Here is a 14,823-nt window from a genome sequence, read left to right as displayed (position 1 = left end):
CGCAGCCCGTCGGGGTCTGCACACGAGTGCGTCCGGTCCCCCCAGTTAGTGGCTCTCTCTCGGGGAAACTTAAAAATACTCTGGCAGTGAGACTGCCGAGAAAGACCCTGTCCGCTGGCACTGTAGCTTGGACTCTCCGCCTAGCGACTGAGAAACGTGTGAGAAAAGCGTCACGGCCCTCGCACTAACCCGAGCTCCGCGACTTCCGCCGCCTGAACGCCGGTTGATGGGAGCCGCATCCGCCGAGCGACGGCAGGGGGCGCTCAGAGCGAGGACCGCCCACGCTCCCCGCCCCGCCCCCTCCCCCACCCCGCCGCCTGCGTGCGTCACGGCTCACGTGCCGCGTCTCCCTCCCTACCGGCTGCAGGGCGCTTCCTCCTTCCGGAAGTCGCTCCCAGCGGCGCCGGGCTCCTCCCACCACAGGCGACGTCAAACTAAGCTCCTACCACTGCTCTGCCTCCGCCTCCAGGCGCAGGGAGGGCCGCGGTTTCCGTACAGTGACTCCTGCCGCTTCCGGGCCCTGAAACCGGCCAGACGACGGTGTTGAAGTCACTGAGGCTGCAGGCCTCGGAGGCTGTGAGTAAAGGTTGAGAGGCCAGCGGCTGGTTCTCCGGGGCCACCCCCTCAGGGGCCTTTCCCCCTCTCCGCCACTTGAGCTGCACTTGGTTCCGCCGAGACCCACGACGGTTCCGCCCCCTTCTTCCTTGTCATTGATGTTGTTGTTCTTGTCAGTGCCGCAGCCCCGACCGCCGGGAGCTCGAACCCGAGCCGGGGCCGCCCGGGCGGCGCGGTGGCGGCGGCGGCAGCGGCTGCGGCTGCAGCAGCTGCGTCGGCTGCGGGGGCTGCTCCGGGGCCTGCGGGGGCGGCCGGGGGCCGGCGGCCGGCGGCGCGGCCGGATGGCTCTGTGCGGGCAGGCGGCGGGGGCCGCGTCGCTGCCCAGCGAGCTGATCGTGCACATCTTCTCCTTCCTGCCGGCGCCCGACCGGCTGCGGGCCTCGGCCTCCTGCTCGCACTGGCGCGAGTGCCTCTTCTACCCGGCCCTCTGGCCCCAGCTCCGCGTCTGCCTCCGGGTCTCCCCGGCGGAGCAGCCTCGCCTCGAGTTCCTCATGCGCAAGTGCGGCTGGTTCGTGCGGGAGCTGCGCGTTGAGTTCGCCGCCGAGAATTACCTGAGCGGAGGCGGCGGGCCGGGCGACGGGGGCGGCGCGGACCCCGGGACCGGCGGGGAAGAAGTCGAGGCCTTGCAGCTGTCCGCCCGTTGGCTGGAAGTGCTGCGCACCTACTTGGAGCTGGTGCTGTGCGTGCTGGTCAGCATCCGGAACAACAGGTAGGCTCGTCTCGGCTCCTCCATCACCGCCTCCCCTACCCCCCGCACCCGGCCCCTCCCGCCTCCCCCACCGCCACCGCGGGGCTCGGAGTGCCTCCCTCCTCTCACCCAGAAGTAGATTCCGGGAGGCTGTGCTTGGCCCACGTCGGCGTAGCTCTCTGCAGTGGCTGGGGCGTCACTTCTCACCCGGCGGTTGTACTGAGGCAGGAAGGCAGAACGGGGGTCATCAGGACTGCCTTGTAAACAGGGATGTCCTGGGCGTTGATCAGACATCACTCCTGGCGCCTTCCAGGCAGTGTCTCATTCATCCTCTCTCCGTGGCGGTGCGACGAAGCTGACAGGCGCCCGCATTACTCATTTGACAGACAGGAAAGCTGAAACTTGGAGCTTAAGGCCCGTGAGTGTGGGGAGAAATAAAAACGTAACTCGGTTTTTCTGACTCTGAACCTGTCCATTCAAAGCAGATAGCTAGACAGGGGGTGGGGCAGCATGCTACTGGTGTCATAATTACAAGACTCTTCCTAAAAGAAATCTTGGACAGCCACTTTCTGGCTGGGAGTAGTTTGGATTAACTAGGCCAGGCACGAAGAGTAGAAAAGTGCTTGTTAAACCTCGGGATTGGGGAAGAGCCTGCTCATCAGGATTGGAAGTCCTTCCCCATACACCTCCGGACTCCGCTTGTCCCGAGTGAGGCACCGGAAAGCATGGTGGTTGCCTGTGTTGGGCGAACTGGCCGATGTCTGCAGAGGGTCAGCACGTATGTAACTGTCCTCGTTTTAGATTAGGATTGTACTGTAATTCTAGGACTAAAACTTCCTATGTTCTATGTTCTAACTGATTTTCCTAATAAGTATTATTATTTCTATTCTCTATGGCCCTCTCCATAATCCCATTAATTTTTATTTTCTGTATCTGGATATTCTAACTAGCCTTACAATTAAACTATGGGTTGGGGAAAAGTTCAGAAGGTCAAAGGAGCAACGTACATAGTAATAATAGTTGAGCAGTTCCCAGGTACTTTCACATTCACTGTCTTAGTTGATCCTTTCAGTGACCCCGTGCATTAGGCAGGAGGGCTACTATTAGACAGGAAACTGACACTGGACTATGTCAAGTGATGGCACATTGTTTTACAGCCTTGTTTTTCTCCAAGAGCAGTGTCTTTACTTTTGCAATAAATATAGTATGTTGAACGTTATGCATTATGTTGAACAGGATTAATGCTAAACCGAATATATATGCTAATCCCTTCACCTTCTTTATCCAGTCACCCCCACTCTCCCTCCCCTCAGGCACCCGCCAGTCTGTTCCATGTATCCATGCTTTTGTCTGAATCAAAAATGGGCAAGATAAGCACATAGCTCCAAGTTGTATCTGAGCATGGCTCCAATATTCCAGTGGCCTGTGTATTTCCCTAGCACTTCACAAAGCATTCCATTTCCTTACTTTCATTTTATGTGACAAGAAAGGCTTTTTGAGGCCTTGATCAGATTGGAGACTCTTTGACAGTCAAATGCATGGCTAGAGGATCAACTGACCCTGAAGTTGAAAGGATTCAATCTGTGAGCACTTAACTACTGATGAGATCAAGAGTGGGGGTGAATTCAGCCAATACCAATTAGATTTTCATGTTCGGAGATACAATAGCACTTCTGAGCAACCTTCCAAAAAAAGTGTGCCTTTGGTCTAAGAACAAGTCTTGCATAGTGCCTAGTTCCTCTTAGTGTTTTAAGAACTGGTTTGTTAGTTGGATAGGTAGATAACATTACATAGACATTTTCTTCCCTTTGGTGATTAATTTTTCTCTCCCTCCCTTCCTCCCCATGACTTTTTTTTCCAGCTTTATTAAGGTATAATTAACAAGTAAACATATACCTTCCACTTTTATTAGCATCCCAATCTACCTATCTATGAGACCACCCTATACCTGTCCTTTTGGGTTAACGATCATTTCTATACACTGTCATTCCTGATTTTAAGGCTTTGTCATTTACTATAGGGATGGTGCTGTGTTGTATAGCCAAACTTAAAGTGTATTACTACTAACGCTATTTCAAAGGTTTTTAAATTTATGTTTGGAAGTAAGTTAATCTCATCACGCCCCCCCCCCCCCCCCACCAGCCTGGTCGCCCCACACAGCCTGCTGTTCAGTCGTTTAATCGTCCCTCACTAACCCCCCTGTCAGCCTGCTCACTCCGCACAGCCTTCTTGTTCAGTCGTTTGGTCATCCCTCACTAACCCCCTTGTCGGCCTGGTCATAGGCTGTGAACTTGTGAGGGTGTGAGGGTTAATTTGCATATTACCTCTTTATTATATAGGATAGCATGTTGTCTAGCAATTTTGTATGTCCATCTCATTTTTTAAATTTTGTATGTCAACCTTATTTTTTTTAATCTTTTTTGTATAACCTCTGTGATTTGAGGATGGATGATAGTAATTGAGATGGTAATTGAGTAAATGAATTTGTAAAGCAAATTCTGAGAAATTGCTTTTAGTTAATGGATCATAAAAAAGCTAATAAGGAATGCTATTATAGGCTTATACCTTAATTTCTGGTCTCTAAAGTTCTGCTGTCTAATATGGTAGTCACTAGCCACATATAGATTTTTATTTTATTTTTTTTAGAGAGAGGGAGGGTGAGAGAGAACTAGAAACATCGAGCAGCTGCCTCCTGCACACCCCCTACTGGGGATCAAGCCTGCAACCTAGGCATGGACCCTGACTGGGAATTGAACCAGTGACCTCTTAGTGCATGGGACGACACTCATTTCACTGAGACACACTAGCCGAGCATAGCCACATATAGCTATTTAATTTGTTGAGTAATTAAAGATTTAGTTAGTCACACTAGCCACATTTCAAGTGCAATAGCCATAAGTGGATAGTGGCTACCATATTGGACAGCATAAAATAGAGCATTTCCATTATGACAAAGGTTTATTGACAACATTTCTGTAAAAAGTTTGTTTGATTTGGTTGTGGTTATGTATTAGTACCTGTGAGAGGAGGAAGTATGTTTGTTTATTTTTTTAATATATTTTTATTGATTTCAGAGAGGAAGGGAGAGGGAGAGAGAGATAGAAACTTCGGTGATGAGAATCATTGATTGGCTGCCTCCCGCACTCCCCACACTGGGGATCAAACCCGCAACCCAGGCATGTGCCCTTGACTGGAATCAAACCTGGGACCCTTCAGTCCGCAGGCTGACGCTCTATCCGCTGAGCCAAACCAGCTAGGGCTGTTTTTATTTTTTTAATATATATTTTCATTTATTTCAGAGAGAGGAAGGGGAGGGAGAGAGAGAAACATCAGTGATGAGGGGGAAATCATTGATTAGCTGCCTCCTGCACGCCCCACACTCTGGGGATCGAGACCACAACCCAGGTATGTGCACTGATCGGGAATCGAACCCTAACCTGGTTCATAAGTTGATGCTCAACCACTGAACCATGCCGGCCTGGCGAGGAGGAAATATGTTATCAAAGTATTATGTGGATATAAACACACTTGATATTAAACATGAACTAAAAAGAATAGAATTGACCTGAAAGAATTCCATGCAGTGATGTAGTTTAGTTTAGCTTTTATCTATTTAAAAAAGGAAAATATTGCATTTTATGAGCTACTTTACAGCATTGTAGAACATTTTAACTTTTTTAAGAGCATCATTTTAAAGTATCAAGTTCTTACAGATTTTCCTTTTCCATAGTTAGTCTTAGCTGTATTAACTCTAATTTAAGGTGGCTGTTTTTGGCATTTTGGCACTGGTACTACTTTATTACATCAAAAGAAATAATTTTGGATCCTCTGAAATGAAAGAAAACATAATGAAGTTGCTGCCACAGGTAAAATTCCCCAATTTTGAACCACAGAAGAGTTCCCCAGTTTTGAACTACCCAAGATATTATGATTAAGATCTTCAGTTGTATTAAACAGTCCAACAGAAATACCATAAAAAGAATAAAGGTTTTTAGCCCTCTGCAATGATAACTTAAGGATTAATTCTTAGGTTCATAGGTAGTTAAGATTGGTTTTGAGAAATTGCTCAAACCCACTAAATCTATATGTATAGATATTTATAAAAGGTTATCAAAAATTGTGATAAAAAATTGTGATGGTGGTCCTAGCTGGTTTGGTTCAGTGGATAGAGCATCAGCCTGGGGACTGAAGGGTCCCAGGTTCGTTTCCAGTCAAGGGCATGTACCTTGGTTGCAGGCACATCCCCAGTAGGGGGTGTGCAGGAGGCAGCTGATCGATCCTTCTCTCTCATCTGTTTCTAACTCTATCCCTCTCCCTTCCTCTCTGTAAAAAACCAATAAAATATATATTTTAAAAATATTGTGGTGGTGGTTTAGTACATAGGGAAATTCTTCTGTTAAAAAAACAAGATATCTCATTTTAATGGAAGTTTAATATACATATTTAAGTTTTATGTTTTTTATATGCATACTAAAACTGTGGTTGAAAGATAAGTACAAATCATAGGTTTTGAGGAAATTATTTTTCTGGGCAATTGTTACTTTTAGAGGAATTCCAAGTGTATAATGTACCTGAAAACTGGTCTGCACCCTAAATTTGTGATGTGTGAGGTATAGCTAAAACAGACCCTAGTTTTTGTCATGCACTAAGGTAAATAAAACATTCAACAAATATTTACTGAATGCCAGGCCCTCTTCTAGCAGCTGGGGATACACCAGTAATCAAAAAGCCTTATCATTATAGAGCTTGTTCTAATGGGAAAAAAAGAAAAAACTATGTAGTATCCTAGTTGGTAATGCATGCATGAAGCAAAATGAAGCACTGAGGGGAGATAGGAATGGTGGAGGTGGAAAGGAGTGTTGTGTAAAATAGGGGACTTAAGGAAAGAAGTAGTGTTTGAGGAAAGGAAGGGAGTATAAGCCAGGTATCGCTTTGGAGAGTGATTCCTGAGGGGAGGAGCAGTAATGGAAGAGTGGTATTTTAGTGGGAATATGCATACTTAAGTATATCACAGAGAACAATGAAATGTACAAGAAAGAGGTCAGCCACTAAGAAGGAAAAGTGACATGGAAATCAGTAAGACCTTATTGAGCTCTTGGAAGAATTTGACTTTTACTCTGAATGAGGTGAAGGGGCCATGAAAAGGTTTTGAGTTGAGGAGTGACATGATCTAGTATTTCTAAAGGAATGTTCTAGCTGCTATGTTGGAACTAGTTTGTAGCAAGACAAGGATAGAAGCAACAAGTCAAGTTAGGAGGCTGTTGCAGTAATCCAGGCAAGAGACTTTGACGGCGTGGACCAGCATGAGAGCAATGAAAGCGATTGAGTGCATTAATCTGGTTCTGTATTTTTATCTGGAGGCCTTTTAGAAGTGGAATCCTATATAATAAAACCCTAATATGCACCCTAACCAGTTTGGCTCAGTAGATAGAGCGTCGGCCTGTGGACTGAAAGGTCCCAGGTTCGATTCCGGTCAAGGGCGTGTACCTTAGTTGCGGGCACATCCCCAGTGGGAGGTGTGCAGGAGGCAGCTGATCGATGTTCCTTTCTCATCGATGTTTCTAACTCTCTATCCCTCTCCCTTCCTCTGTAAAAACAATCAATCAAATATATATATTTTTTAAAAAACCCTAATATGCAAATCGACCAAATGGTGGAATGACTGGTCACTATGACACACACTGACCACCAGGGAGCAGACGCTCAACGCAGGAGCTGCCCCCTGGTGGTCAGTGCGCCGCTCAGCCAGAAGCCAGGCTCATGGCTGGCAAGCACAGCAGTGATGGTGGTGGTAGTGGTAGCCTCTGTGGCAGCACTAAGGGCCCCTCAGGGGATGTTCGACTGTTGGCTTAGGCCCTCTCCCAGCGGGGGCCTAAGCTGGCAGGCAGATATCCCCGAGGGGTTCTGGACTGCAAGAGGGTGCAACCTGGGCTGAGGGACCCCCTCCCCCCCCCCCCGTGCACGAATGTCATGCACCAGGCCTCTACTGTAAATATAAAAGAATAGATGTTATTGTTTAGCTAGCATTACAAAGCCCTTTTAATGACTACTCCCTAAATATGTCTAAAAATATTTTTTCTTTAGCTGTTTTTATTCATTTTGTTTTCCTTTTGTGTTAATGATTTGCCTTCTCTTTAAGAAAAATAGATACCTAGGATTTGGATATAGTTTATTTTCTGAAAACATGCCTTGTCTTTGGTAGTTAGCTCCTTTACCATCAAGCAATGCCCTATTCATGTAGGCCTTACATAAATTTGAATCAGTCTGTTAATTGCCCCATAAACTTCCTGGCCTCCCTGCTGCAGTCACTTGGGATTTTCCTTTCTCTGTTTTCTCCTCTTTCACTTTCCTTCTTCATATAAATTCATTACTACTTGGAATTTGCCTAAGTCTGGCCCTAATATGAGCTATGGGTTCAAGATAATGAAACTGAGTGGAAAGGAAGAAGCAAATGGTACTCTGCACAAAGATTCTTCCCCTTTTTTGCCCCCATATCACTGGTTTCATCACCTGTACAGCTAGGCCTAGATAAATCTGTTTTCCGTCCACTCAAAATTTGTACTCTTCTATTAACTCTCTTAAGTGGACAAGGGAAAGAGAGGAAGTGAAGGACAAAGTTGAACTGTCTTTTAACCTGGTTTGTTATTCATATGTGCCTAGTAACTTCAAAAAAGACTCTCTAAGAAACTTCAAAAGGACAATTTTAGAATCAAGGCAAAGAAGAAAGGTGGTCACCTGAGGTAAAAGACTTAGATCTTCTGTAGCTTAGACCCACCTTCTTAAGCCACACACCCTCTCCACACAAGAGTCCTATTAGAGTCACCACCACGGTCATGGGACTGGGTAAGGTCTATTCCTATTGCAGTACTGAAGGGATCTGAGTAGGTGTGTACTTGACAGCCCTTAAAATCCTAAGCTAGGCCCTGGTTGGCATGGCTCAGTAGGTTGAGTGGGTGGAGCATTGTCCCATGTACCAAAAGGTTACTCCATTTAGATTCCTGGATCAGGAGGCAACCATTTGATGTTTCTCTTTTTGTCTCTTCCTCCTTCTCTCTTCCCCTCTCTCTCTAAAATCAATAAAACATCTAATAAAAATATTTTTTAAATAAATAAATGAAATCCTAAGCTAGTTTTTGTGGAGAAACAGCAGTATTCAACAACTGTATAATGTAGGCACTATTATTTTACAAATAGTGAAACAGTAGTTAAATGAACTTGCCAGTTACACAATTAGAGAAATAACTGCCTTTTTTTCTCCTTTTTTAATGCAGTTTTCAAGCACACACAAAACTAGACACAGTGACCCTATCTCCTAGTTTCAGTAATTTAAGGATTTTTTCATATTAGCTTTCTTTTCTCTTTAGTGAAGTATTTTAAAACAAATCCAAGGTATTGGTATCATTTTACACTACATCAGGGTAAGGCTCTGAAAATTATGGGCATTTTTATATATAGCAACAGTGCCATTAATACACTTATGAAAGTTATCAATAATTCCTTAGTCTTACCTGATTTTTTAAAAAATGAGTCTTTTTTAAAATTTTATTTCCACCCCAAGAGTATAAATTCATGTGCACTTGAAATATAACCAACATGGAGAGCAACTAAGATGGCGGCATAGGTAAACACCGGGAAATTATTGCCTCACACAACAATTGAAAATTACCCCAAAGGACTGAGCAAACATCATCCAGAACAACAGGAAGGCTGGCTGAGTGTAAAGTCCACAACTAGAAGGAAAGAAAAGCACACTGATAGCCAGAGGCGCTGCGGAGGTGAAGTGCAGAGGTACGGCGGCTCACGCGCGCGAGGAAAGGGGGTGGCGCCTGAGGACGTGGCTGTCTTTTTGAGTCACAAGCTCCTGACTGCTCTGAACTCCGGTTCCGGGAAGTCTCTGGGGACCCAGGACTCATACGGGGAGAGGCTGGTCTGTCCGGCAGCGAGCGAACTTGAGGGCGGCTTTCCCTCAGAGGTGCTTGCAGCCGTTACCGGAACACTGAGACGCGCGACTCCGGGCGGAGAATCGGCCATGGCTGCTTTCTCCGCCCTCTGACTCCCTGAGACCCCGCCCCACCCAGGCTGCGGCAGAGGCTTTTGCATGTGAATGTACCTAACTGCAGCCGAACCAGGCAGACCTGGAACTTCCAAGAGAAGGTCCAAGGCCCCGCAGCGGCTTACATTGCTTCACAGCTGAGCCTCTTCGTGGCTCCTGCTGTGTGGCCTCAGGCAGAGGCTGAATTAGCACCTCCTTAGATCCAGGAGCCACTGTACCCAGTGGTCAGAGGGGGTCCATCCAGACTGCAACTCCTCAGATCCATAAGGGACGCACTCAGGGAGCAGACTCAGTGAGCACCAAAGCCCCACTGAAGCAAGTCTTGCCCCAGAAGGGTGTCTTCAGCACAGAAGTTCTCCCACTTTAGACACAGCTGATTCTCACAGCCAATTGGCCTGGAGGTCAATTCCTCCCAGTGATTCTACAACAACCAAGGCACCAAGAGTGCACCAAGAGTGTCCACCCCAGGTAACTGGGGAGGCTGAGCTACTGGGCCCTACAGGACACCTGGCGCACAGGGCCACTCTATCAACACAGGGAAGCTGCCAAAATGCGGAGACAAAGAAACAGGTCACAAATGGCAGAAATGGAGGAAAGCAAACGATTGGATATAGAGTTTAAGGCCACGGTTATAAGGTTTTTCAAGAATTTTATGGAAACCGCCGATAAATTTAATGAATCCCTCAATAAGTATAGGGAGACCATGGAGGACATGAAAAAGGACCAACTAGAAATTAAGCATACACTGACTGAAATAAAGAATAATTTACAGAGATCCAGCAGCAGAAAAGAGGATCCCAAGAATCAAGTCAAAGATTTGAAATACAAAGAAACAAAAAATACCCAACCGAAAAAGAAAAAAGAAAAGAGATTCCAAAAATATGAAGATAGTGTAAGGAACCTCTGGGACAACTTCAAGCGTACCAACATCAGAATTATAGGGGTACCAGAAGGAGAGAGAGGGCAAGATATTGAAAACCTTTTTGAAGAAATAATGACAGAAAACTTCCCCTACCTGCTGAAAGAAATGGACTTACAAGTCCAGGAAGCGCAGAGAACCCCAAACAAAAGGAATCCAAGGAGGACCACACCAAGACACATCATAATTAAAATGCCAAGAGCAAAAGATAAAGAGAGAATCTTAAAAGCAGCAAGAGAAAGACAGTCAGTTACCTACAAGGGAGTACCCATACGACTGTCAGCTGATTTCTCAACAGAAACCATGCAGGCCAGAAGAGACTGGCAAGAAATATTCAAAGTGATGAATAGCAAGAACCTGCAACCAAGATTACTTTATCCAGCAAAGCTATCATTCAGAATAGAAGGTCAGATAAAGAGCTTCACGGATAAGAAAAAGCTAAAGGAGTTCATCACCACCAAACCAGCATTATATGAAATGCTGAAAGGTATTCTTTAAGAAGAGGAAGAAGAAAAAGGAACTCTTACCATTTGCCACAGCATGGATGGAACTTGAGAGCAGATAAATACCACAGGATCTCACTCATTTGTGGAATATAATGAACAACATAAGCTGATGAACAAGGACTGATCCAGAGACGGAGAGGCATTGATTGGACTGTCGGGACTTGGAGGGAAGGTAGGGGAGGGTGGGGGTAAGGGGGAAAGATCAACCAAAGGACTTATATGCAAGCATATAGGCCTAACCAATGGACATGGACAACGGGGGGGTGAGGGCATGAGCGGGGGTGGGGGGGGGTGGGGGGTAGAGGGTAACGTGGGGACAAGGACACATATGTAATATCTTAATCAATAAAAAAATATATTAAAAATAAAAAAAAAATAAAAAAAAATTAGAACTGTGTTAGCACTACCTAGGTTAAATACACATTCCTTAATACCTACAGTGGGATACCATCAGAGTTCATAATGGGAGAATTTTATTTAGTCCAGGAGCTTGAGGAAGGGTGCCTGGGGGGTATGAGGGATGAGTTAGAGGTAATCTGGCAGACTGCATAGAATATGCCATGGCTAAATGATGACAGAGAAAATGGCAAGTCTGAGGAAAAGAAAATGGTAGAAGACCAACTGAAACTTAATGGAAGGCGAAACAAGAGAAATAGACAGGGAGCAGACCCCATAAAGCCTTAGACCAGTGGTTCTCAACCTTCCTAATGCCGCGACCCTTTAATACAGTTTCTCATGTTGTGGTGACCCCCAACCAAAAAATTATTTTCGTTGCTACTTCATAACTGTAATTTTGCTACTGTCATGAATCGTAATGTAATATCTGATATGCAGGATGTATTTTCATTGTTACAAATTGAACATAATTAAAGCATAGTGATTAATCACAAAAAAAAAAAAAGAAATATAATCAACATAACTTTTCACATCACTAGCACACAGTGCATGTTTTAGTAATCAGATGAATAAAGAATAGGAGAGCAAGCAGCCTGTAGGCTAAGTTTCTAAGTTAGGTGTAAGTACTTAATGATCTGATAGCTCTGTATCTGGAACTGCTGATGTTTAAAAATAGGGTTAAAGAAGAATGCAATTAAGTTGAAGAATTTATTATTTTCTGGCAATACTATGTATGGCCTTTTGCATGTTTTAGAAAGATTGATTATCAAACACATTTTAGGATTTGCAAAGGGACTAGTAAGTAGGTTGTATCCTATTAAGTTACCATAGGAACCGAGCTAAATTAATTTGAATAATTAAAATGAAAGAAAAACAGTTTAACCAACTGTAATGTTTCCCAGTATGTGTTTGTTCATGCTTTTTGAACAGTTGCATGGTGGGCATTGTGCAGGAAGGAACCATGTTTGCTTCTTCAGTTCACTTGCTGATTCAACAATAAATGAATGAATAAACTTCTTAAGTAAATAAAAGTCAGATCACAGATATCATCTTTAAGTAAATGGATTATGTGGCATAATTCCATTTCGGATATAGTCTCCTGGCCTCAAAATGAGACATCTATGTATTGCCATGGTTCAGTAGATTCTATTCTAGTGTTGTTGCCTCAATGTTCTTTTCAATCCATATTTATCATCTGAAACAATAATGAGCCACCTGGGGGCTATATGCATGCAGTCTCCCTAGCTTCACCATAAGATCTAAAATCTAATTTCAACATAATATATTTGAAGCTTGCTCTTGAGTTGCCAGGTTTTTCCCCTAAGTTTTAAAAGAATTACTATTTTTTATATCACTTAATAAGTAAAATTTCATTTTGAATGGAAAAAATAAGTACCTAAAATTTTTTCCACAAATGTCTCTCAGATACTGCTCTAAAATATGCACTTCTAATCTTTCTAATAACTTTCAATAAGACCATTGTATTCTAGGACACAGTTTAATTATAAGAAACAACATGAACTAAGTGGGAGTCAGAATCCTCTACGTACTTCTGTGCTAACTATATTGCAGTCTTACACAAGTCACTTCAATTCCTCATGTATAAAGAGAAATTGTTGGGTTGAATGATCCCACAAATCACTCTAGCTTCAAAAGTATGTCAATGATTACATCTGTAAAGAAAGTTCATGCGTGTATTACTGGTTATATTGTAATAAGATTACTGTTCTGTTGCTGCAAATAAAAGAATTTTTGTTAAATTGTCCTTGAGTGGCATGTTTCTAACATTGCTGGGACATTTAAAGATATTATATAGCTGGAACTAAAACAAATCTTTCAGGGGTTCTCCTTATTACTTGTTAAATTTTAATAATATGCAGGTGGTCAATTTTTAAATGATTTTCATGTAAATTAGGTTCTTACTAAAGGTGAGAAGCTATGTAAAGGTAATTTAAATTTCTTTTCTGAATTTCTTAGTATGTATTTGTAAAAATAGAATATTTGAAAAATACAGAAAAAAGTAAAAAATTCATCAGAGATAATCGCTGGGAAAATATGTTACATCCTTTTGCAAAATAGGAATAATAATCTGTGTATGGTTGTCTATTAATATTATATCTTGTGCATTTTTTCACATCAAATGTCCATTCACCTACTTAAAAGGTCAAAATCCAGAGCACTGACAACATCAAATGCTACCAAAATGTGGAACAACAGGACCTCTCATAATTGCTGGAAGGAATGCAAAATAGTGCAGTCACTATGAAAGATAATTTAGCAGTTTCCTACAAAACTAAACATAACTCTTACAATACAATCCAGCATTCTTGCTCCTTGGTATTTAAAAGCAGTTGGAAACATATGTCCTAACAAAAACCTGATATAGACCTTTATAGCAGCTTTATTCATAATTGCCAGAATTGGAAACAACCAAGATGCCCTTCAGTAAGTGAATGGATATCTTAATTTTGATACATTCAGACAGTGGAATTATTATTCAGAGCTAAAAAGAAATGAGCACTCAAGACATACAAATACATGGAGAAACCTTAAGTGCATATTTCTAGCTGAAAGAAGACAATCTGAAAAAGCTAAATACTGAATAATTCCAACTATATGAGATGCTAGAAAGAACAAAACTGGAAACAATAAAAAGATAAGTGGCGCCCTAGCCGATTTGGCTCAGTGGGTAGAACAGGGGTGGGCAAACTTTTTGACTCGAGGGCCACAATGGGTTCTTAAACTGGACCGGAAGGCTGGAACAAAAGCATGGATGGAGTGTGTGAACTAATATAAATTCAAAGTAAACATCATTACATAAAAGGGTACGGTCTTTTTTTTTAAATTTCAATAGTTTTTTCCATTTCAAACATTTTAACAAGAAGAATGTAAACACTAATTATTATAATTTGAAACTTCAAAAAATGGAGAAATCATAGCACAATAATATACCTTATATTGACAATGGCAAAAGAAAAATAAAATTGCCTAACAAAGGAAAGGTACAAAAGCCTTTCAAATTAAACTTAAATATAATAAAATAATTTAAAACTAAAACAAATAGAAAAGAACAAAATGTGTAAACAGTAAACATTTTCTTTAGTGCAACTTCCAAATTATGCCTGGGACATAGATGTAGATGGCAATGTAGACTGGGTTGAAAGGTTTTTGGTCTTTAAAACATCAACTTCAGTGGGAACAGTGTTGTTGGTCTCCTTTTTTAGCTAATGCATCAAAGTCTGGAGTTAGTTTTGTTGTGGCTATTCTCAGGATAGATCTGAGGTGTTCGTCAGTTAAGCTGGATCTGTGAGGGGCTTTGTTGATGTTCATGACGCTAAATGTCTGCTCACAAACATAGGCTGACCCAAACAGCACCAGTATCTTCTGTGCCATCCTCTGGATGTTTGGAAAAGTGGCTTCATTAAGTGAAGCATAAAAGTCTCTTAGTTCAAGAGAGCTGAATTTCTCCTTTAGGACAAAGTCAGACTGAAGATCGATGAGTTCCAGTTGCACCTCTTATGGTGCTGTTTCAGGGTTTTGTGACAAAGGACAGGCCATCAGTTGAAGTGACTGGTCAGTTTTTTCAACATCAGAAAACAGACGACAGAATTCTGCATGCAGGTCATCCAGTGATTTGCTGTATTTC

The 14,823-nt window shown here is 43.0% G+C and overlaps 1 protein-coding gene across 2 annotated transcripts in view; it reads left to right on the top strand.

Moving 5' to 3' along the window:
* Positions 1-449: 449 nt before the first annotated feature.
* FBXO33 (F-box protein 33) overlaps positions 450-14,823 on the top strand; it is a 35,008-nt gene continuing 20,634 nt past the window's right edge. Inside the window, exon 1 of one of the 2 annotated variants that reach the window (XM_036346602.1) lies at positions 450-1,324. In XM_036346602.1, the coding sequence (XP_036202495.1) occupies positions 714-1,324 (611 nt within the window). In that variant the 5' untranslated portion in view covers positions 450-713. The remainder of the gene's footprint in view (positions 1,325-14,823) is intronic. The other variant, XM_036346595.1, reaches the window with a different exon arrangement.

Source organism: Myotis myotis, unplaced genomic scaffold (genome assembly GCF_014108235.1).
Source record: "Myotis myotis isolate mMyoMyo1 unplaced genomic scaffold, mMyoMyo1.p scaffold_m19_p_1, whole genome shotgun sequence".
NCBI classification, from domain to species: Eukaryota; Metazoa; Chordata; class Mammalia; order Chiroptera; family Vespertilionidae; genus Myotis; species Myotis myotis.
The sequence above is the reverse complement of the archived record's forward strand: the minus strand, read 5'-3'. Positions and strand labels throughout refer to the sequence as shown.